Below are 21867 nucleotides of genomic sequence, written 5' to 3'. Positions count from 1 at the left end.
TATGATAACAGACATTACTTCGAATTGTCACTACATATCCATGCTTGGTGAGCTTCTTCATTGACAGGAGGTGTTTTCAAGAGTGGGAATACATCTTTAGTTGGCATTTTTCTGGTGAATAATTAGGATAGAGAGTGGTGTAAATAACTTTCTCCTATTCCTTCCGAGACCATATACAGTCAGTTGTAATTCTTTCTATCTTACTGTGTGAAGAATTTTTTTTATCGGTGGTTATGTGACTTGTAGTTCGCATCAATGTACATCATAATTGATGAGTCGCCCTCTTTGCAGTGAAAATTGTTCAATTTTTAAGGTTAATAGGCTGTTGACTTTTCAAGGGAAGTTGGACTTTTAAATAGAATTTGTCCCAGGGCCTAATGAATGAAGTGAAGTGCTGTTGACCTTCATCATCCAATCATGTGAAAGCAAAACATGTTTCCTTGCACGTGATTGGGTATTCTTTGCAAAGTGACACTTCATCATATTCATTAAGCTTTGGGGCAATATCCCTAGCAAAGTGAGCAGCCTATTTGCCTTTAGTAAATCAACCCCTTAGTTTCTGAAGTGTCCTCTATTTACTCTTTAACACTTTTGACTTTTTGTTGTTTTACTTGTCTCTTTTGCTAATTTGTTCTAGCTTTTCCAAATTTTGCAGTTTGCCTTTAACTGACCTGTCTTTTGCACACAAAATATTTATGTGTTTTACACTGCATTCTGCTATTAATGTGATCATTGGTTATCAGTGTAGATTCTGCCATAGGAGCATTTTCACTGTTTGTACTTTCTGTCTTTTTTAAATTTATATTCATCCCCAAGCTTGCCTTTAAAGTAGAACTATAGGCAAAACGTTTTTTTTTTAATTTTGGATAGAGTAAAGGGGTGTGTGGGGGGGTTATAACCCTTGTCAGTTTATTTTTTGCCCATCGGGGAGATTTCCCTTCACTTCCTGTCCCATAGCCAAATTAGGAAGTGAACGATAACCCTGCAAATTTCAGGAACTCCTTGGGGACCCCAGGCCACCAGATCTAGTGTCCCCACTGGAAAATTTCCCCTCTATTACTTTTTCTCGGGACAACCCAAAATTTAGGGTTTTCTTTACTTTCAATGATAATGATAAACAGGACAAGTAAAGAGGTGGATTTTTCTAAGGGTGTCACAGACTGCAAAAAAAGCCTACTAGGTGTTCTAATCTATCTCCACTCTGTCCAAAGCTAAAATAAAAGGTTTGCTTTTAGTTATACTTTAACATAATCCAGGGTAATCTTATTATCTGAGTGAGCATCACGTGCTGTAACAAGTAGCTCATAGCTGTTAGACCACTGAGTAGTAGTGCTTTATTATGAATGTATTTTGATTTTACAGCTTGTAGTTATCCCACCATTTCTAAGGTACATGTTATATAGCCATACATGTGCTGGCCTTTCATCTACTGAGTCTGGTATGACTTTCTAATTAGGTACAGTTTTTTTGCTATCATTTGATGTCTCCTGTACCTTCTGTTGCTCTTCCCCACATTTGTTTTGCAGTTTCGCACTTGACATGTGCGCAGTTTGATCATCATCTATGCACAGGGGTATAGAACTTTCTCTGTCCACCCCTCTGTAGTTGGGTTTTCGGTTTGGTCTGGGCTCTTGTATACACTTCAGTGTAATGTCTTGTAACACCCTGCTATAATGCAAGTTGCAGGATGTTAAAAGAAACACAAGGTGGCAGTGTCCTGCAGCCCAGTAGCACTCTCACTCTACTGAAAGGCCTCATGGACTTTGTATGCTGAATCGCAGGGCTTTGTTGGGAAGCAGTGTATCAGAGGACTACATTTCCCAGAGAAGCTGGCATGTGGGTGGGGGCATTTATATATAGAAGGCAGGGAGACTGGACAGGAGATGAGCTGAGAGACAGCTGGAGAGCATGATTGAGGAGAGGGCTGTTAGGAGCACTAGAGTACCGGACTGGAATTGAGAGGAGAGAAGCAAGACGGAATTGCTGACTGCTAGCATTGCCAATTTGTACAGGGAGACATCCTGCCAGCAGGCGATCCAGAGTGTTGTGTCCAGACTGAATGCTGCAGGTAAGACTAGAAAACTTTTGGGGGCCCCATCTACAGAGAGTGAGAGACCACTAGGACCTGAATGATGCTACAGATCATGTGAGAGAGTCCCATATACCAGCCAAATAAATTAACACTGAAAATCCTTCCAAATCTACCAGTTCCCCACACATAGTTGCAGACACTGAATATAGTTAACACATGTTGCAGTTTAAGTTTCCCCGGCTGCTATTACTGAACACATTTGCAGCATAGTCCAATCATCAGAGATGACCACAGTGCATGCCCTCTGCAAGCCAAACCATCTTATTGCTCCCTTAGCAATTGGCCTACCCTCTTAGAGGACCACTTGTCACCATTGCCATTGGCTACTGCAGCCCAGAGAGGAGTTGCCTCCTTGCCAGGAAATTCTTCTGCCAACTGCTACATTTTTGCTTAATGTTTGCATCCTGCTTAGTGCACTAAAGGGACATTACCCAAGGCAAGTGCCACCTAAAAGAAGAGTACCCGTTCTTCCTTTTTTTTTTTTTCTTGTAATAATCCTTTGAGGGTTTGTCACCTTTATTTCTTCCATTTTAAAAGGTCTGGATCATTGCAGTGCACCAACTGGGCCCCAATGAGTGCGCAGAAGATTCTTCACTGCATTTAAAGGGACATTGACTACCCTAATTAAAGAGCTCTTTTCCTATCTCAGATTTAAAACTTTGCCATCAGACCATGAGGGCCTGACGTGAGCTAGCTTTACCTTTTAATAGTTTTCTTTGCTCACTGGGAACTAAAAACACCTCAGGGTTGAGGCTCTGGGTTAAATTCTGAACAGCAGGCCTGCCAGTGCCGATTTAGATTTTGCTGTATGTGAGTTTCCTTGCTTAGAGTTGCTAAGAGTGACAATTGCCATCACGTGCATTCATATTGCTTTATGCTGTTTTACCGTGCTCACAGCCAAGTTTAGCATAAACAACATATCAGTTCACTCTAATCTGAGTACTAGTCTATTTTCTGGTGATAGTTTACTCTGGTCAGAAGAGTACTGTGGTGTCAGCAGGGATTGAGCTTTCAGAGTGGGGTCCAGGGAGACAGAAAATAACTCAGCAATCCCTAAGAGGGTAGTGCTACAGTCTCTTATCAGTAACATCTTCATTTTAAGTTTCCAGGACTGGTAGTTCTTGTATGTCAGATTAGCATATGATAAAATACTGTATGTAGCCATCACATATGCTTTCTAACCTTTTCTTTTTTCATACACTGATTTTTGTAACTATGAACTGTATCTGTATTTGTAGCAGTATTTAGTACTGTGGCTGTAGCAGGATCCATAACCTGTTGGAAAGCTGATGCAGATATGTCTCTCTTACCAGTCAGAGAGTTGTAATTAGACACGTGGCTAAGCCCTTCTTGTTTTATCGGAAACAGGGACAGCCAGAAACAGGAAATGACATAATAACCATGAAGCTCCACTAGGAAGAACATTACATTGTACAAGCACACTACCACCTAGTGGCAGAACTAGTAATCACAGCATTATATACTGTATGGGAATGGTTGTTGCATCTATGTCTGTAGAAACAGCACAGTAAGAAACATGAAGATCGCAGAGTAGTACTTATGTTCCGGAATTGCTCCTGGACCTGAATTTGAAACTGCATATCTCTAAATTGCACACTATAGACATAAACCATCCATCCATCCATCCAAACAAACCCTCACTTTCTGGACTGCTATATGATTGTATTTAAAACAAATGTAACCATTTTCTGCATGGATGAGGTTTTATAATTATATTCCTTAGGTTGGGCTTATTACAAGCCTGTATATGCCAAAGAATAGTGAGGGTCCCAAATACCTTGCACCCAGGCCCGGACTGGCCATAAGGCACACTTGGCATTTGTCTGGTGGTCCAGGGGCCACTGGGCTGCATGTCCTAACAAGATGGGTCGTCTTTAATGCAGAGCAAAAGAGGAAGCTGAGCTGCCCTGGGCCCTGTCATTGTTGTGGGCCCAAAGCAGCTTCCCCTTGTGCACCTCGGATCTCCTACAATATGAAGAACCCACCTGAATGATGCCTGCTGTGGCTCCCTAATCTCTTCTCCAGTGTGTACTCTCGTGCTTATGGCAGAGCAGAATCCTGCACAATACCAGCACACTACAGACATGACGTGGAGTAAGAACAAGGGGTCCCAGCAAGAAAGAGAGGCCAATGTGAGTCCTGCCTGTCACTCCCCATCCCCCTGTTTCTGCTCAGGAACTACTCATCCCAACATGCCCAGCCGGACACAGGCTGCTGGGACATCATAAGACTTGTAGTTGTGGACTGGATACTGAATGTAGGAATGAATGGGGAATCAGGGCACATTACTGCTGTCATGTCAGTGCACACAGGACCGGTAGCTGAGTATGCATACCCACCCAATGCTGAGTGCTGGAAATTCTCCTTAATCAGGAGATACTTGCTCCAATCTGATTTCAACCCGTATATGACATCTTCTTACTAAGACTGGCAACCAATCAGGTTTCAGCTTTTATTTTCAAAGTTTAACTGAGCAAGCTGAAGCTAGAAACTGATTGGTCACTATGCACAGCTGCTTCTGGTTTAGTAAATTGCCCTCAATGTGATCATAAGTGAAAGGACTATATAGGACCCATCATAATGATCTGTATGGTGAAAGCCTGGTGTAGTAGAAAATCAGGTCAGTTAGAAACTTTGGACTGATTCCTATGCATCCTTTGTGCAGTGATCAGGGTGAAAGTATTCATATGATGCTTATGTGAAGTGATGTTGGTCATATTTGTAAATGATGAATGGGTATAGGGTGATTTGCACCTGTGTCTTCCAGCCAGTAGTGGATGGTGAGATCTGCCATGATCTTTCAGTGGTACAACCACACATGCGCTTCTTGATGCATTGCATATTTCAGGGTTTGCATGCTGCGGGTCAGCTGTGTAAATCCAGCTCCTAGCGGCTTAAAGGCCACCTTTGGTATATGATGTGTGGCCCTCAGACTTCAGCAGTCTGTAGTTGGATCATTGATCAGAGTAACAGCATTGATCCCTACTAGCCTCATGTAACCTGTAGCAACCAATCATTGAGCGGTAATAATGTGTAGTAATTTCTAGCAGTAATATGATGCCGGCACTCAGTGGTAGTTGTCTGTAAAAACCAAGCAGAGGAAGACAGGAAACAGAATCTGTTACGTGATGTGTGTAGCCAGATTCTGTTTTATACTTCCATATTGGGTCTGGTGCGGGCCTCCAGGGAGGGACTGTGACCCGGGCAGGAACTTAAGAAAAACCTCTGTGTTTGGATACAATCCCCACTCCTTAGTGCAGCTGATAACACCGAAAAGACTTGTGATACTAAGTCTAAAATAACCAGTAATATATTATGGTGCAGTGCTAAACCCCAAAGAATTTTTTATATAATACAATATAAAAAAAAATTAACTAATGTGAAAATTAAATTATCTCATAAAACAATAAAACATATCATACAATGCTGCTACAACATATATATAATCCCAAAAACAAAATATTATCCAAATGAGTCCAATAAAGTGAAACTCCTCCAAAAGAAGTGCAATGCTGAAAAATCTTCTTACAACCACCTAGTGAGAAGTGCATAAAAGATCAGCAACTTACCAGATATCATAAACTCATAGAGCAAACAGTCTAACAGCGTTTTGTTCCGGCCACTCTCAGCCAATGGATCGTCTGTGCTCCAAGTTCAAGATCCACAGTGACTCTCAGTATATCTCAAGGGTAAAAGGCACAGGACCATCTCATAGTGTAAAACCACATAAAACATATTTTTTAAGCAAATAAATGGTGTACACTCACGTTATAATGCGGCCAGTATCGGCCAAACAGGGCATCAGAAGCAGAATGTTCAGTGGCATGCTCCAGGTGGACAAACTTGGAGCAGCCCATGGGGACGCTGTACATTCTGCTTGTGATGCGCTGCTTGGCTGATATACAATGTCCCAGTCTGGGCCTGCTTGCACCCAATGGTTATTGTAGGAATGTAGGTGTATGTTTTTGCAATTTAAATGCTTTTTCCTGTAAAGATTAATTTTCCATAACTTGATTTTGTTCCACAGTTCTAATAGCGGCAAAAGAAGCAGAGACCTTGTAAGGATTATGGCAGAGAACCAAGCACTCCACAAGAGGATTCAGGAATGTAAGCCAAGCTATGATCACAGGAAATACGAAGATGAATGGAAGGTGATATATATTGTGTTGCATTGTTAGCAAAATTGAACCACCATAGTTATTGCTGCAGAGGACTTGCTAATGATCTCAGGACATCACAGGAGTCAGCTGCAGGATATCTCAGCTGACCTGTATTTGGCAGGAGAATCCTGCACCTTTATCATTAGGCAAATATTGTAATAATTTTTCTACATATTTTTGTTTGATGTCCTTCAGCATTTTCATTCACATTTCACACATACAGCAGTGTCTACTCTTGCCTGTTTGGTCTTTAGTAACCAGAATAGAGAGGTACCGCTAATGTGCAGTAGATGTTGTCATTTATGAGCAGAGAGTGATGTTTGACAGGTTTTGCAGTTTTGTTTTTTTTCCTACCTAATGAAAGTGCTTATATGCTTAGTGATCATAGTAACTTAGTAAAATAACAAAGTTCAATATTTTAGACTATTCTAATACACTGTTCTCATGATGTTAATCCAGAAGAAGATTAAACAAAAATCGTAGTGGAGCATTTACCAATTTAATCTTGCAGTTGGGGAATTGTGAGTTGATTAGATGGCTTTGGACCTACCTTTAAAAGAGAAGTATGGCTTTGTTTTATTCCCAAATTATACTTACCTAGGTGGATGCAACATCGATTCGATACTGCATCTATCTCCTGCCAGATCACTGAGTTCTCACAGGGAGTGTTTTTAGAGAGCTCATATCTTGGATTTCTTGGATTCTTTCTTGGATACACAGAATATAACTGGACAGGGGCGGACTGACCATTTGGAAACTCGGGCACTGCCCGAGGGCCCAGGGTCAGTAAGGGGCCCCATGAGATGCCCCTGGTACCTTTTTCATAGGCTTTTTTGAGTTTGGGCAAGGACACAGGGGCCCCATGATCCCCTATTGACCGGGGGCCCCATGAGTTGTCAGTCCGCCCCTGTAACTGGATACTAACATTTATAGGTAAAGTTGATCCAATAATATCCATTTGCCTCTAGGGGGATCAGAAAGGAATTCTTTCCCCTGCAGGAGCAAATTGGATCATGCTTTGCTGGGCTTTTTTACTTCCTCTGGATCAACTGTGGATGTAGGATTATAACTTTTTTTTTTCTTTTTTTTTAATGGTTGAACTGGATGGAGTTTTGTCTTTTGTCAGCCAGACTAACTATGTAACTTTATATTCATACCTATCCCTTTTAGAGATTACTTCCAGGCTGGGAATATCCCTTATGATATGTTCTTCCTTTCCCTATATTTTTATGGACATATTACATCTGTCTTAGCTCTCTTTTTCAGGAGTCATGTGTTTGACAGATCAGGCATAGGCCCTAGCCCCAACAATTTTTATGTTAACCAACTTAACTGTTAGTCTAAGTTATTTTCTATTTGGTTAGCGTTGTTCCACCTGTGGATGATTGGTTGTCCTCCACATTCTTAGTAGAGGCTAATTGCTCCTTCAATTATCATTTTCCTCTTGGAGTTTGTCAGTCCTGATCACAAGGTTGTTTCTAGATGCCTTTCCTTGACACTATCCTTTTCTATATTTAGTTAATTATTACCCATCAAGCCTTCATTTGGGCATTGGTTCTAGTTAACTTCCATATCTGTTGATTTTCCTTGTGGCTTTGCCTACTCCTCAGCTGGACTGCTTTTGGACATCCCGCATGTTATAGACCATTCTACAATACTGTGTACCTCAATGGATGATAAAGAAAATAGGATTTTTGTACTTAGTGTAAAACCTGTTTCTTGGAGTCTATTGAGGGACTGTGTTTTTGCTCCGTGTACTGCTTGCTCACAAAACAAGGCATGGTGGTTGGAAGCAGAGTTATATAGGGCTGGCTTAATGCTTTTTGTTTTAACAGTATCCAAACCTCCTATAGGCAGAAGCATAACCACATAGCATAGACTGTTATACAATCCTGTGTCCCTCATAGGTCTCCAAGAAAATGATTGAATGGTGAATGCAAAAATCTTTTTTTTTTTTGCACTTATAGAACACATATAACAAAACTCGTGATGGTATAAGACAGTCTAAATACGACAAACAGTACATGTAATATTTCATAGTCATATCTTTCTTGAACAAATATTGTTAAAGCAATCAGGGAAATGCATGTGAACCTCTTGGAAACAGGGACATCTTTGTCAGTAATTGCAAGCAATGAGTCAAGTGTTTTAAGCAATTTCAGTGCAGGTTTGGACTATTCTGCTAAATTAAAAAAACAATCAACTGATTTTCACCACACAATTCTATTGAAATGAAGTATAGCTGAATTAAAAAAATATTTCAGAAGACATTGGAACAAGAGTCATCAAGGCTTATAATGCTGGAATGCAAAGTCATTTCTAAAGTGGAATACTTTTATCAATCCGCAGTCTGGAATATGGTTTGCTAATGCAAGAAATTCAGCACTTTTACTTGTCAGTGGTTTCCAAAAAAATAACAATACAGAGGTATGTCATACACACCTCAGGTGAAAACTGGAGGGCACCAGTCATTAGTCTACTAAAGACTAGAGATAGGCTAGATGTTCAAGTTGAACATAAGTTTGACTCGAAGGTCGGTTGTTTGTGTGTTTGGAGAGCACATGAACAGTAAGGCTGTTTGACGGGCTATTCGTCCGCCGCGCCCCACAGTGCAGTGAGTCTTGGCAGTGCATTGTGATTGGCCAAAACAATGCACCTGACCACAGGTCAAGTGCAATGCTTTGGCGACTCACAGTGCATGATGATGTCACAAAGGGGCAGGCATGACCCCACCCCCTCATGACATCATCACAGTATTTAAGAACTGTCATAACGGCACAGCTGTCAGACAGCGGGAGCCAGCGTCGAGGCAGAAGAGGTAATAGGGTTTGCCATTTAGTCTTAATAGCCAGTAGAATTTTACCCAGTTAAGTGTGTAGCAAATCAAAACAGAGAGTGAACATTGCCCTTTTGGGGCCTTGCAACTTTACCACTCCTATTATTGGGTATTCAGAGATGAGTTTATCCTGGTCCTGAATTGTGCCTCCAAGTCATGTTGCTGTTGTAAAAATATATAGAAATAACTATTGAGCACATTGTGTCTTCCCGATATTTGCATTAATTAGTACTTTGTTCCTGCTCGGTAAATGTCTGCAAGAGTTACAATGCCATGGGTTCCCATAATGCAATATCCAAAATCACACTACATTGTGCTAATATAGGTTTATCGCATAAAGGATAAGTTATCTGAGGGATCTGAAATTAATGGATAGGCTGAGTTTTGTGGGGGAATAACTAAGTGTCTCAAGGAATATTGAGAACTGTTTGGTTACTAAAATATGTGCCAAGTGTGCTTTTGAGATCTGGGAAACTACAGGGAGGACCCATAGTGTGCCACATGTATGCAACAATGGAGCAACAGCTGCAGGATGGATACTACTGCGACAGAGTGAGTGGGTTGCCCTTCTGGAAGCTTGCATTAAATATCTGGAGGAGCAAGTTGCAACACTGGGCAGAACCGACAACCTTAAAAGCAGGTAGCTAATGGGATTGATGTGGAGGGTGGAGGGACTAATCAGGATTATCAGGTAGGAAGATGGGTTACTGTAACAAGAGGCAGTGGTAGGGGCTCACAGAAAAGGAAGGCTCTGGTTTTGTGCACCCAAACAGATTTGCCAAGTTGGGTGAAGATGTGAGGGTGGCAAGTTAAGGAGTGGCAGCCCTGGATGTCACTGCCATCCCTAACAGCTGGGAGAGAGGACAATCTGGGAGGGGTGGTGAGGGCAGTGCAGGAAGGCCTAGACATCTGGTGGTAGTAGGGTATTTTATAATCAGAAGGACTGATAGAATAATTTTTTGCCAGGATCGCCTCAACTGGATGGTTTGCTGTCTCCCTGGTGCCAGGGTTCGGCATGTGGTGGACCGAGTTGATAAATTACTGGGAAAGGCTGGGCATGACCCAGCTGTCTTGGTCCATGTTAGATCCAATGACCAATGACAGAATTCATGGAAGGTGGAGGCTCTTTAAAAATCAATTTAAAGCACTAGCGGCAAGTTGAAGGGAAGGACCTCCAAGGTGATATTCTCTGAAATGACATGCACAACTTAGGAAAGACGGGGAGATTAGAGAAATGAATGCATGGCTAAAGATCTGGTGTATGAGGGAAGGGTGTGGGTTTCTGGAGCACTGGGCTGACTTTTCATTAAGGTGCAACCTATATGCTAGAGATGGTTTGCACCTAAATGGAAGGGAGTCTGCTGTGCTGGGGGAGAGGTTTATGGGGAGCTTGGAGGAGTATTTAAACTAGGTTGGAGGGGGGAGGGAGAATTAGATTTTAATGAGGCAGACAGATCAGACAGGGTTCAGTCCTTATTGGTGGATGGAATGGGGAAAGATGGGGGGAAGGCTATGGCAGATGATAAGAAGGTTCCCATGTTACAAACAACCATTGGAATTGGTACCATTTGTATGAAAATAAAAATTATGCAAAATACATGTGCAGAAGGTGTCAATGCATTAAAGTGTCTGTCCACCAATGCCAGAAGTCTGTCAAGCAAAATAGGTGCGTTTGAAGCATTGGTGCATGGAGAGAACTATGATTTAATTGTTATTGCTGAATCTTGGCTTCATTCTTCACATGACTGATCCATTAATATTAACGTTCTTTTTCAGAGAGACAGGGCAAAAATGAAAGGTGGTGGTATCTGTCTCTTTGTGAGAATTGATCTCAGAGAAAGTGTGAAAGAGGACCTAGTTGACGGAGAGTGTGATGAGGATGAAGCATTATGGGAGGAACTGCACATAGGGGTGCATACTACAAAGGTAATGATTGGAGTTTGTTATAGGCTTCCCAGTGTTAATGCGAAGGTGGAGACTCAGCTCTTTACACAGATTGAAAAAGGGCTGCAAAGGCTGGGACAGTGATAATAATGGGGGATTTCAGCTACCCGAAAATTGACTGGAGTAATGATACTGCAGGGACAGTTAAAGGGCAAACATTTACAAACCTACTCCAGGACAATTTTATGGTACGGTTCATAGAGGCCCCAACTAGGAATGATGCTCTGCTGGACCTGGTAATCTCAAACCATGCAGAACTTATTGCGAATGTCCATATAAAAGAACATCTGGGTAGCAGTGACCATAACTTAATTTAATTTATTGTTAGCTGTAAACATCAAGCACATACGGGAAAAATAAAAATGCTTAACTTAAGAGAGATAATTTTCCAACACTGAGAGCTGCTCTCCAAGACTTAGACTGGGAGGGAATATTGGCATCGATGAACACAACACAGAATTGGGAGTTCTTCAAAAAGACTGTATGTGAACACACTGCAAAATATATTCCCATGGGCAACAAGTTTAACCACCTCCCGCCCGCCATATAGTAGAATGACGGGCGCAAGGTGGTTCTCTCATTCTGGGAGGACGTCATATGACGTCCTCCCATTCTCACCGGGCATGCGCGGCTCAGGGAGTGCGCAGTGTGGTGATCGGTGGTGCGCTGTTTCCCTCGGACACAGCGGATCACTGATCCACGGAAAGAGCCGAAGATGTTGGCTCGGTCATGTGATCAGCTGTGTCCAATTACAGCCACTATCTTACCATCTCTTATCTATCCCTCACAAGCGGGCTTCATACAGGGACGCTCGGCCGCATCATGTATACGCAAAGTATGAACAGTCTTAAAGCAAGCTAAAATGAACCCACTCCAGAATCTAGCGATTATCTACATTGACACCAAAAAAGCCATTGACAATGTCAGTTTCCAATGGCTTCATCTAGCTTTGCAAAAGTTTGGGTTTTCAGGTCCTTTCACACATTTAATACAAGCTATGTACTCAGCGTCAATAGCGGCAGGTTGTATATCCAATCCCATACAGCTCCATAAAGGAACAAGGCGGGATGTCCTTTATCCCCCTTGCTTTTCAATCTAGCTTTGGAGCCTTTAGCTCGCTTTCTATTGTTTAATTCTCATCTCCATGGAATCCAAATTGCCCAGCAGGATCTGCGTTTAGCGCTGTTCGCAGACGATATATTAATTTTTACATCCAACTCGTCCTTAGACTTGCCTTATATACATGCCACACTCTTAGCTTTCCGACATTGCTCGGGCCTTCACATAAATTTTGCAAAAGGTGAAGTCCTTCCTCTATACCATGCTCTCCCTCCTATATGGGCCCTAAATTCACTCTTCAAAATTACTACAAGCCACATCACCTATCTAGGCATCAAAATAGGGAAACTCGCCTCGTCTCTATACTCGCTTAATTACTCGCCAATAATTCAAAAAATCATAGGAGAGTTGGAGATGTGAAAAGACCTGCTGCTATCACTCCTGGGGAGGTTCCACCTATTCAAGATGGTGAGCTTCCCGAAATTATTGTATCCCCTAAAAACTATCCCCCTTCTGCTTAGACACACTGCTATAACAAAACTCAGCAAGGCGATCTCCAGCTTTCTGTGAAAGGGACGACGCCCACGCATTGCATTACACTACACAAGCTATTTCTTCCTAGGAGTGAGGGGGGGGGGGTCTGGTCTTTCTAATATACAAACCTACAATCTCTCATGTATTTTACGTGTCTGCCTAGACTGGCTGGCCCAATCGTCCAAATACTCTATCAACTTGAATCTGCTATGGTCCATCCATTTGATCTCATGACCCTTCTACATTCGAACTCTAACTCGCTCCCACCCTATCTAAAACATAACCCACTCATTCGTGATACTCTTATCACTTGGAAAGAGGTAAACTAGGGGTTTCTCCTTGGCTTTCTCGCTTTCTTCCTATTCATCATAACCCTTCTTTTTCTATTCCTCAACAACATGCAGCATATGAAATGTGGTATACTCATGATCTCAGATTTGTAAGTCAATTGTTTGACACCTGCTCTGGTTCTCCCTTGCCTTTCCAACAAATCCTAAGCTCCTTCAACCTACCTTCCCACCACTTTTTGTACATCTTACAAGTATGGAACTTTGTGAACTTGGTCGTTCCGACCAAATCTACTCGTTTTTGCACATCGTTGATAGATGTCCTAGTCAGAAATAAAAAATACAAAATATCTAATATATATGCTCTGTTAAATTTGCATTATACGAAACCACTAGAAACCTCCACTTCCATTAACTCTTGAATTAGGGACTTTGACAATGCCTTTACTGTTGACCAAATCCTTACTGGGTTTAACACTACATGTGCCTTCAACTCTGAGTTCTGGCATCAACAACAATTTAAGATCATGCATATATGCCTTGCCTATACTCAAGGGCTAAGCCTTCTGCATCTACCTGCCTGCTTTGTGGATGTTACAAACCTTCATTACAACACAGATTTCGGGTCTGCCCACTAGAGATGAGCGAATCGAACATGACGAAGTGGAATTCGTTTCGAAGATTAGGAAAAATTCGATTCGCGCCGAATCCGAAAATTAGCAAACTTCGGATGCACGAATCGAATTTTCCCAAAAATGGCGGCGACATGTGTGGCGACGGAGCGGGGATCTCTGGGAAGGCGCGCAGACAAGGCGCGCTGACCCATAATGCATTCATTCATGACATGTGATCGCATTAGCCAAGCAGCAGCCAGCCAGCCAGCACTGTGTAATGGTGGAGCTATAAATCGCGGCCATCTTAGAATTCTCCATTAGCCTCCGGTCATTCAAGAGAGACAGACCTGTCTGTATTAGGGACAGAGTTAGGGCCACAGAGACTTTAGGGCCACAGAATCGTTACTCAGGGACACAGAATCGTTACTCAGGGACACAGAATCGTTACTCAGGGACACAGAATTGTTACTGAGGGACACAGAATTGTTACTCAGGGACACAGAATCGTTACTCAGGGACACAGAATCGTTACTCAGGGACACAGAATTGTTACTCGGGGACACAGAATTGTTACTGAGGGACACAGAATTGTTACTGAGGGACACAGAATCGTTACTCAGGGACACAGAATTGTTACTCAGGGACACAGAATCGTTACTGAGGGACACAGAATCGTTACTCAGGGACACAGAATCGTTACTCAGGGACACAGAATCGTTACTCAGGGACAGACACAGAATTGTTACTCAGGGACACAGAATTGTTACTCAGGGACACAGAATCGTTACTCAGGGACACAGAATCGTTACTCAGGGACACAGAATCGTTACTCAGGGACACAGAATCGTTACTCAGGGACACAAATTCGTTACTCAGGGACACAGAATTGTTACTCAGGGACACAGAATTGTTACTCAGGGACACAGAATCGTTATTCAGGGACACAGAATCGTTACTCAGGGACACAGAATCGTTACTCAGGGACACAGAATTGTTACTCAGGGACACAGAATTGTTACTCAGGGACAGACACAGAATTGTTACTCAGGGACACAGAATTGTTACTCAGGGACACAGAATTGTTACTCAGGGACACAGAATCGTTACTCAGGGACACAGAATCGTTACTCAGGTACACAGAATCGTTACTCAGGGACAGACACAGAATCGTTACTCAGGGACACAGAATCGTTACTCAGGGACACAGAATCGTTACTCAGGGACACAGAATTGTTACTTTCTGCTTCACAACCACTATTGTACGTTCAAAGAGTTAAATCCTGTTTTATGTTTGGGGTGCTTATTGAATTAAAGAGTATGTCAGACAACACGCAGAGGAGTGGCAGAGGAGGCAATGTTTCAGGAGCGAGCAGACGTGGCAGCAGAGGAAGGGGTCGAGGCAGCACTAGTCGCAGCCAGAGGCCAGTGCTCCCGGTGTCATCCAGCGGTCGTGTCTCCACCGACAACCCTGCCGTCATCGATTGGTTGACTCGGTCGTCTTCCTCTTCCCAGGTCACCTCTGACACCTACAGCCAACGGTCGGTGGGTACGTCAGACACAACCGTTAGTTGGCATGGCCCGGGAGCAAGCCCACTGAAATCACGTGTCCTCTACCTGCCCCTGTCCTTTGGTGTTCCCTCACCAAGCGAAGTATCGCATGCTGTGGGCTCAGCCCCACTGTACAGTGAGGAAGAGCTAACAGAGGGCGGTCAGGAATGGGGGGAGACATCCGCCTCTTCAGCAGCCAGGCGAAGAAGTACTGGCGAGGAGAGTGGCTCGGTAGCCGGTCTAGAGACAGGTCTGTCTCCTGACCCACACGCAGCCGAGGGGGCTAGTAGTGACGTGGAGACCCTAATTGATGATGATGAGGCTGATCGCACTTGGCAGCCTCGTCGTCATCAGGCTATTGCTTCCGCATCATCAGGAGAAGAGGGTGCCAGCTTGCCAGCGAGCAAAACAGTCGGTGGGTTGCCCAGGAGGCAGCAGGGTCGCAGCAGTGTCAGTGGAGCCAAACGGCCACGGAGTAGAGCACCAGCTCCACTGCAGCCTACCACCACGGCCAGTAGTGGTGCCGGTGTGCACGGAGGAAGTAGCAGTCAGCCAGTGAGGAGTAGCGGGGGCAAAGTTTCCTACTCGGCGGTGTGGCAATTTTTCGTCAAGCCGCCCGAGGAAGTAAACGTAGCCGTATGTCGACTATGTGGCCAGAAAGTCAAGCGTGGCCAGGGGGCCAATGTTGGGACTACAGCGTTGCGTCAGCATATGCAGTGTCGCCATTCGGTGGCCTGGGAAAACCGTGATAAAGATACGGCGGTTCTGCCTGCCCCAGCCCCCGCTCCATCACCCGCTCCGTTACTTGCTCCGTCACCCGACGTCAATCGCCCTCTATCAGCCTTGGCACAAATGGCCCATAGCATGCTCGCTTGCTTGCGTAGCGACAGCCGAATAATAACCATCAGACAGAGGGATGACTTTTGGCTGTCCACCTTGTTGGACCCTCGCTACCGTTCAAAAATGGTGGCCTTTTTCACACCTGCTGAGAGGGAGGCCAAAATAAAGTACTATAAAAACCACCTATGTAGTCAGTTGGTCTCTGCCTTTCTGCGCCAACGTCCATCCTCAGACACTGTGGGCCCTGTGCGCTCGCGTTCCACTGCCATGGCAGCAGGGGAGGGGTGGGGTGGTAGGAGCAGTGGCAGCTCCACCAGCAGCGGCTGCCTCAGTCTGCAGTCGATGATGAGTAGCTTTCTTCACCAGCGCAGTGAGGAAACTACTAACCAGCCGCAGCAGCAGCAGCATCAGGTGGACCTGGAGCAGGACCTCAAACAGGCTCGGGCCTACTTGGACAGCACCCTGCCAACCGAGGTAGACAATCCCCTTGACTACTTGGCAACGAAACTTGACCTTTGGCCCCAACTAGCTGAATGTGCCCTTGAAAGGCTGTCATGCGCAGCCAGTAGCGTGGCATCGGAGCGCGTGTTTAGTGAGGCAGGAGGTATTGTAACTCCGCGGAGGACACGACTGTCCACCCAAAGTGTGGAGAGACTCACGTTTGTGAAAATGAATCAGGCGTGGATTAGTCTGGATTTCAAACCACCAGTTCCTGACACAACTGACTAAATCCGCCATGAATCATGCCCCAAACATGTTATTATTTTTAACATAGGCCTCTGTATGGCCTTCAATTTAAGCTGCTTACGCTTCGCCACTCTGCCATGGGCCCCTGTACCGCCTCCTCTTGCTGCTGCCAGGTCCAGAGTGTGTCATGGGTCCCTGTACGGCCTCCCATTGCTGCTGACTTCATCGCCAGACTCTGCCATGTGCCACTTTCAGGTCTCCTTACACTGTTGGTGGGTTCCATTTTGTGATAGGGTGCTGTATGGCCTTCCATTGCTGTTGCCTCCACCGCCACCCTGCGCCATGTGCCTCTGTCGTCTGCTCACGCTGCTGACGGCTTCCGCTTTTTAACCGAGGCCTGTGTTTGGCTTCCGAATACTGCTGCATCCACCGCCACCCTGCGCCATGTGTCTCTGTCGTCTGCTCACGCTGCTGACGGCTTCCGCTTTTTAACCTAGGCCTGTGTATGGCTTCCGAATACTGCTGCCTCCACCACCACCCTGCGCCATGTGCCTCTGTCGTGTGCTCACGCTGCTGACGGCTTCCGCTTTTTAACCGAGGCCTGTGTTTGGCTTCCGAATACTGCTGCATCCACCGCCACCCTGCGCCATGTGTCTCTGTCGTCTGCTCACGCTGCTGACGGCTTCCACTTTTTAACCTAGGCCTGTGTATGGCTTCCGAATACTGCTGCCTCCACCGCCACCCTGCGCCATGTGTCTCTGTCGTCTGCTCACGCTGCTGACGGCTTCCGCTTTTTAACCTAGGCCTGTGTATGGCTTCCGAATACTGCTGCCTCCACTGCCACCCTGCGCCATGTGTCTCTGTTGTCTGCTCACGCTGCTGACGGCTTCCGCTTTTTAACCTAGGCCTGTGTATGGCTTCCGAATACTGCTGCCTCCACCGCCACCCTGCACCATGTGTCTCTGTCGTCTGCTCACGCTGCTGACGGCTTCCGCTTTTTAACCTAGGCCTGTGTATGGCTTCCGAATACTGCTGCCTCCACCGCCACCCTGCGCCATGTGCCTTTGTCGTCTGCTCACGGTGCTGACGGCTTCCGCTTTTTAAACTAGTCCTGTGTATGTCTTCCGAATACTGCTGCCTCCACCGCCACCCTGCGCCATGTGCCACTTTCAGGTCTCCTTACACTGTTGGTGGGTTCCATTTTGTGATAGGGTGCTGTATGGCCTTCCATTGCTGTTGCCTCCACCGCCACCCTGCGCCATGTGCCTCTGTCATCTGCTCACGCTGCTGACGGCTTCCGCTTTTTAACCGAGGCCTGTGTTTGGCTTCCGAATACTGCTGCCTCCACCGCCACCCTGCGCCATGTGCCTTTGTCGTCTGCTCACGGTGCTGACGGCTTCCGCTTTTTAAACTAGTCCTGTGTATGTCTTCCGAATACTGCTGCCTCCACCGCCACCCTGCGCCATGTGCCACTTTCAGGTCTCCTTACACTGTTGGTGGGTTCCATTTTGTGATAGGGTGCTGTATGGCCTTCCATTGCTGTTGCCTCCACCGCCACCCTGCGCCATGTGCCTCTGTCGTCTGCTCACGCTGCTGACGGCTTCCGCTTTTTAACCGAGGCCTGTGTTTGGCTTCCGAATACTGCTGCATCCACCGCCACCCTGCGCCATGTGTCTCTGTCGTCTACTCACGCTGCTGACGGCTTCCGCTTTTTAACCTAGGCCTGTGTATGGCTTCCGAATACTGCTGCCTCCACCGCCACCCTGCGCCATGTGCCTCTGTCGTGTGCTCACGCTGCTGACGGCTTCCGCTTTTTAACCGAGGCCTGTGTTTGGCTTCCGAATACTGCTGCATCCACCGCCACCCTGCGCCATGTGTCTCTGTCGTCTGCTCACGCTGCTGACGGCTTCCGCTTTTTAACCTAGGCCTGTGTATGGCTTCCGAATACTGCTGCCTCCACCGCCACCCTGCGCCATGTGTCTCTGTCGTCTGCTCACGCTGCTGACGGCTTCCGCTTTTTAACCTAGGCCTGTGTATGGCTTCCGAATACTGCTGCCTCCACTGCCACCCTGCGCCATGTGTCTCTGTTGTCTGCTCACGCTGCTGACGGCTTCCGCTTTTTAACCTAGGCCTGTGTATGGCTTCCGAATACTGCTGCCTCCACCGCCACCCTGCACCATGTGTCTCTGTCGTCTGCTCACGCTGCTGACGGCTTCCGCTTTTTAAACTAGTCCTGTGTATGTCTTCCGAATACTGCTGCCTCCACCGCCACCCTGCGCCATGTGCCACTTTCAGGTCTCCTTACACTGTTGGTGGGTTCCATTTTGTGATAGGGTGCTGTATGGCCTTCCATTGCTGCTGCCTCCACCGCCACCCTGCGCCATGTGTCTCTGTCGTCTGCTCACGCTGCTGACGGCTTCCGCTTTTTAACCTAGGCCTGTGTATGGCTTCCGAATACTGCTGCCTCCACCGCCACCCTGCGCCATGTGCCTCTGTCGTCTGCTCACGCTGCTGACGGCTTCCGCTTTTTAACCGAGGCCTGTGTTTGGCTTCCGAATACTGCTGCATCCACCGCCCGCCCACTGCTGCTGCCAGGCCCGTAATCTGTCATGGGCCCCTGTACCGCCTCCTCATGCTGCTGCCAGGTCCAGAGTGTGTCATGGGTCCCTGTACGGCCTCCCATTGCTGCTGTCTCCATCGCCACACTCTGCCATGTGCCACTTTCAGGTCTCCTCACACTGCTGGTGGGTTCCATTTTGTCATAGGGTGCTGTATGGCCTCCCATTGCTGCTGCCTCCACCGCCACACTGTGGCTCCACACTCTGGTTTTGGCCCCGTGACTGCCCAAATGAGTGAAGTGTGCGGTGATTCTAAGATCGACGGCACTCATCTGCATGTCATACTGACTGACAGTATTAGTTCTCTTCCCCAGCAGACTCCAAGGGCATTTAAATTAAAGGTACAGTTTTCTGCACTAATATAAAGGCTCTCTGAAGCCTAGAAACACCCTTTTTATAAGTTAAATTCGCAGCGAATATATTCGCCTCAAATCGAATTTATTCCGCGAATTCGGCGAATCAGCCGAGTCGAATTTTTGAATAATTCGCTCATCTCTACTGCCCACCATTATCTACCTTCTGGAATCAAATACTTAACTTTATAGCATTTATCACCAATCTTCAAATACCTAAGGATCCATTACTCCTCTTTAGCAATCTGGAACAACCTGCCTCAGGAATTCCCTCTACACAGCTCGTAACATTTCGGGCTAACAAACCATGGCTTTCCACTTGCCTATTGGTAGCGAGAAGAGCTATACTAAAAAAATGGGTCTCGAACTATCCACCAAGCATTTCAGATGTTAAACAGGATCTTAATTCCCTCCTTCGTTTAGACCCACTCAACCTATGATCTGCGCCCTACAATCTCAGAGCGGATTATTACAATCGGAAGTGGAAGCTTTATATTTCGAGAGCATTTCCTGTTTCAGAACAACAATTCTTCCTTCAAGGCTCGGCAGTAATGAACCAGGCTCCATAATCTTACTCTTGTTGTATTGTTTTCTTCTTGCTCATTGTATGCATATTTGAGATATATTATGCTTGCTCTGTCTAACAGATGCCGCTCTTACACTTTTATCAGGTATTCAACCCTCTTCTCTTTTATCTTCTTTCTTCATCTATATCCTACTCTTTTTCCACCAACTATTTGTGAGTGCTTACATTATTTTCTTGCTTTTCACTGCCTCAGACATTGGCTTCTTGGGGAAGTTTGCTCTGCCCATCCCCTTCCCTCTTTCTCTCTCCCTTTCTCCGCCCATCCTTCTATTCTCCACTAATATGTATAATCTTTTTTTTTCTTTCAACCCCCCTTCCCCCCCTCTTCTTTTCCTTTTTTTTTTTTTTCTCTCGACTAGCCTCCCTTCCCCCTCTTCCTGACTATCCCCTTTCACGTTTTCTTTCTTTATCTTTTTCTCTCTTAGCCTACTGTGGCAGTACGGTATCCTGCCACGATGAAAATCATGATGGACATGGTTTCCATCAGTTTCCTCTTTGGTTTGTAAAGCCTGTTTTGGGACCTGTAGCCTGGAGATTTCTTAGAGATTTGGGAGGGATGAAATCTCCAATCCTGGGCCCATATTTTGGGAGCAGCCAGTGCGCTGATTGCACAGGTGTGTGCAGGCCTTTTTGTGGAGGCCAGGCCATGAATCTGAGCTCCACCCCGGCAGATAGGAGTCAGGAGGGCTCCACCCTGGCAGATAGGAGACAGTAGGTCTCTGCCTTGGAGTCAGGTGGAAGCCAGACTAGCTGTGTGCTAGTGGCCATAATTTGGGAAGAGTCTGCAGGAGACAGACAGTGAACTGTGTACAAGCCAGGAGGCTGAATCTTTGTTGGTATTTCTTGATGGTGGATACCCCTGCGTGGGAAGCATTTGTGTTATTTGAACTTTCTTTTAAATAAAAGTGGGCAAAAAGGCCCTTAAGAAGAAGCGAGTTGCTGTGTGCTTTGAAGAAGCTCTACCACTAGAAGCGAGTTCCCACACTACATACAGTCAGGTCCATAAATATTGGGACATCGACACAATTCTAACATTTTTGGCTCTATACACCACCACAATGGATTGGAAATGAAACGAACAAGATGTTCTTTAACTGCAGACTGTCAGCTTTAATATGAGGGTATTTACATCCAAATCAGGTGAACGGTGTAGGAATTACAACAGTTTGTATATGTGCTTCCCACTTGTTAAGGGACCAAAAGTAATGGGACAGAATAATAATCATAAATCAAACTTTCACTTTTTAATACTTGGTTGCAAATCCTTTGCAGTCAATTACAGCCTGAAGTCTGGAACGCATAGACATCACCAGACGCTGGGTTTCATCCCTGGTGATGCTCTGCCAGGCCTCTACTGCAACTGTCTTCAGTTCCTGCTTGTTCTTGGGGCATTTCCCCTTCAGTTTTGTCTTCAGCAAGTGAAATGCATGCTCAATCGGATTCAGGTCAGGTGATTGACTTGGCCATTGCATAACATTCCACTTCTTTCTCTTAAAAAACTCTTTGGTTGCTTTTGCAGTATGCTTTGGGTCATTGTCCGTCTGCACTGTGAAGCGTCCAATGAGTTGTGAAGCATTTGGCTGAATATGAGCAGATAATATTGCCCAAAACACTTCAGAATTTATCCTGATGCTTTTGTCAGCAGTCACATCATCAATAAATACAAGAGAACCAGTTCCATTGGCAGC

At 45.5% G+C, this 21867-nt stretch overlaps 1 protein-coding gene across 2 annotated transcripts in view; it reads left to right on the top strand.

Moving 5' to 3' along the window:
- Window positions 1-21867, top strand: part of CFAP97D1 (CFAP97 domain containing 1) — a 302763-nt gene that overhangs the window by 226814 nt on the left and 54082 nt on the right. The window contains exons 4-5 of one of the 2 annotated variants that reach the window (XM_089681289.1): window positions 6141-6264; window positions 10886-11035. In XM_089681289.1, coding sequence (XP_089537415.1) covers window positions 6141-6264; window positions 10886-11035 — 274 coding nt within the window. The remainder of the gene's footprint in view (window positions 1-6140; window positions 6265-10885; window positions 11036-21867) is intronic. The other variant, XM_089681290.1, reaches the window with a different exon arrangement.

This window comes from Staurois parvus, unplaced genomic scaffold, assembly GCF_062004578.1.
Source record: "Staurois parvus isolate SC_StPar_1 unplaced genomic scaffold, SC_StPar_1.0 ptg000263l, whole genome shotgun sequence".
Lineage (NCBI taxonomy): Eukaryota > Metazoa > Chordata > Amphibia > Anura > Ranidae > Staurois > Staurois parvus.
This window is presented reverse-complemented; position numbering and strand designations above follow the sequence as displayed.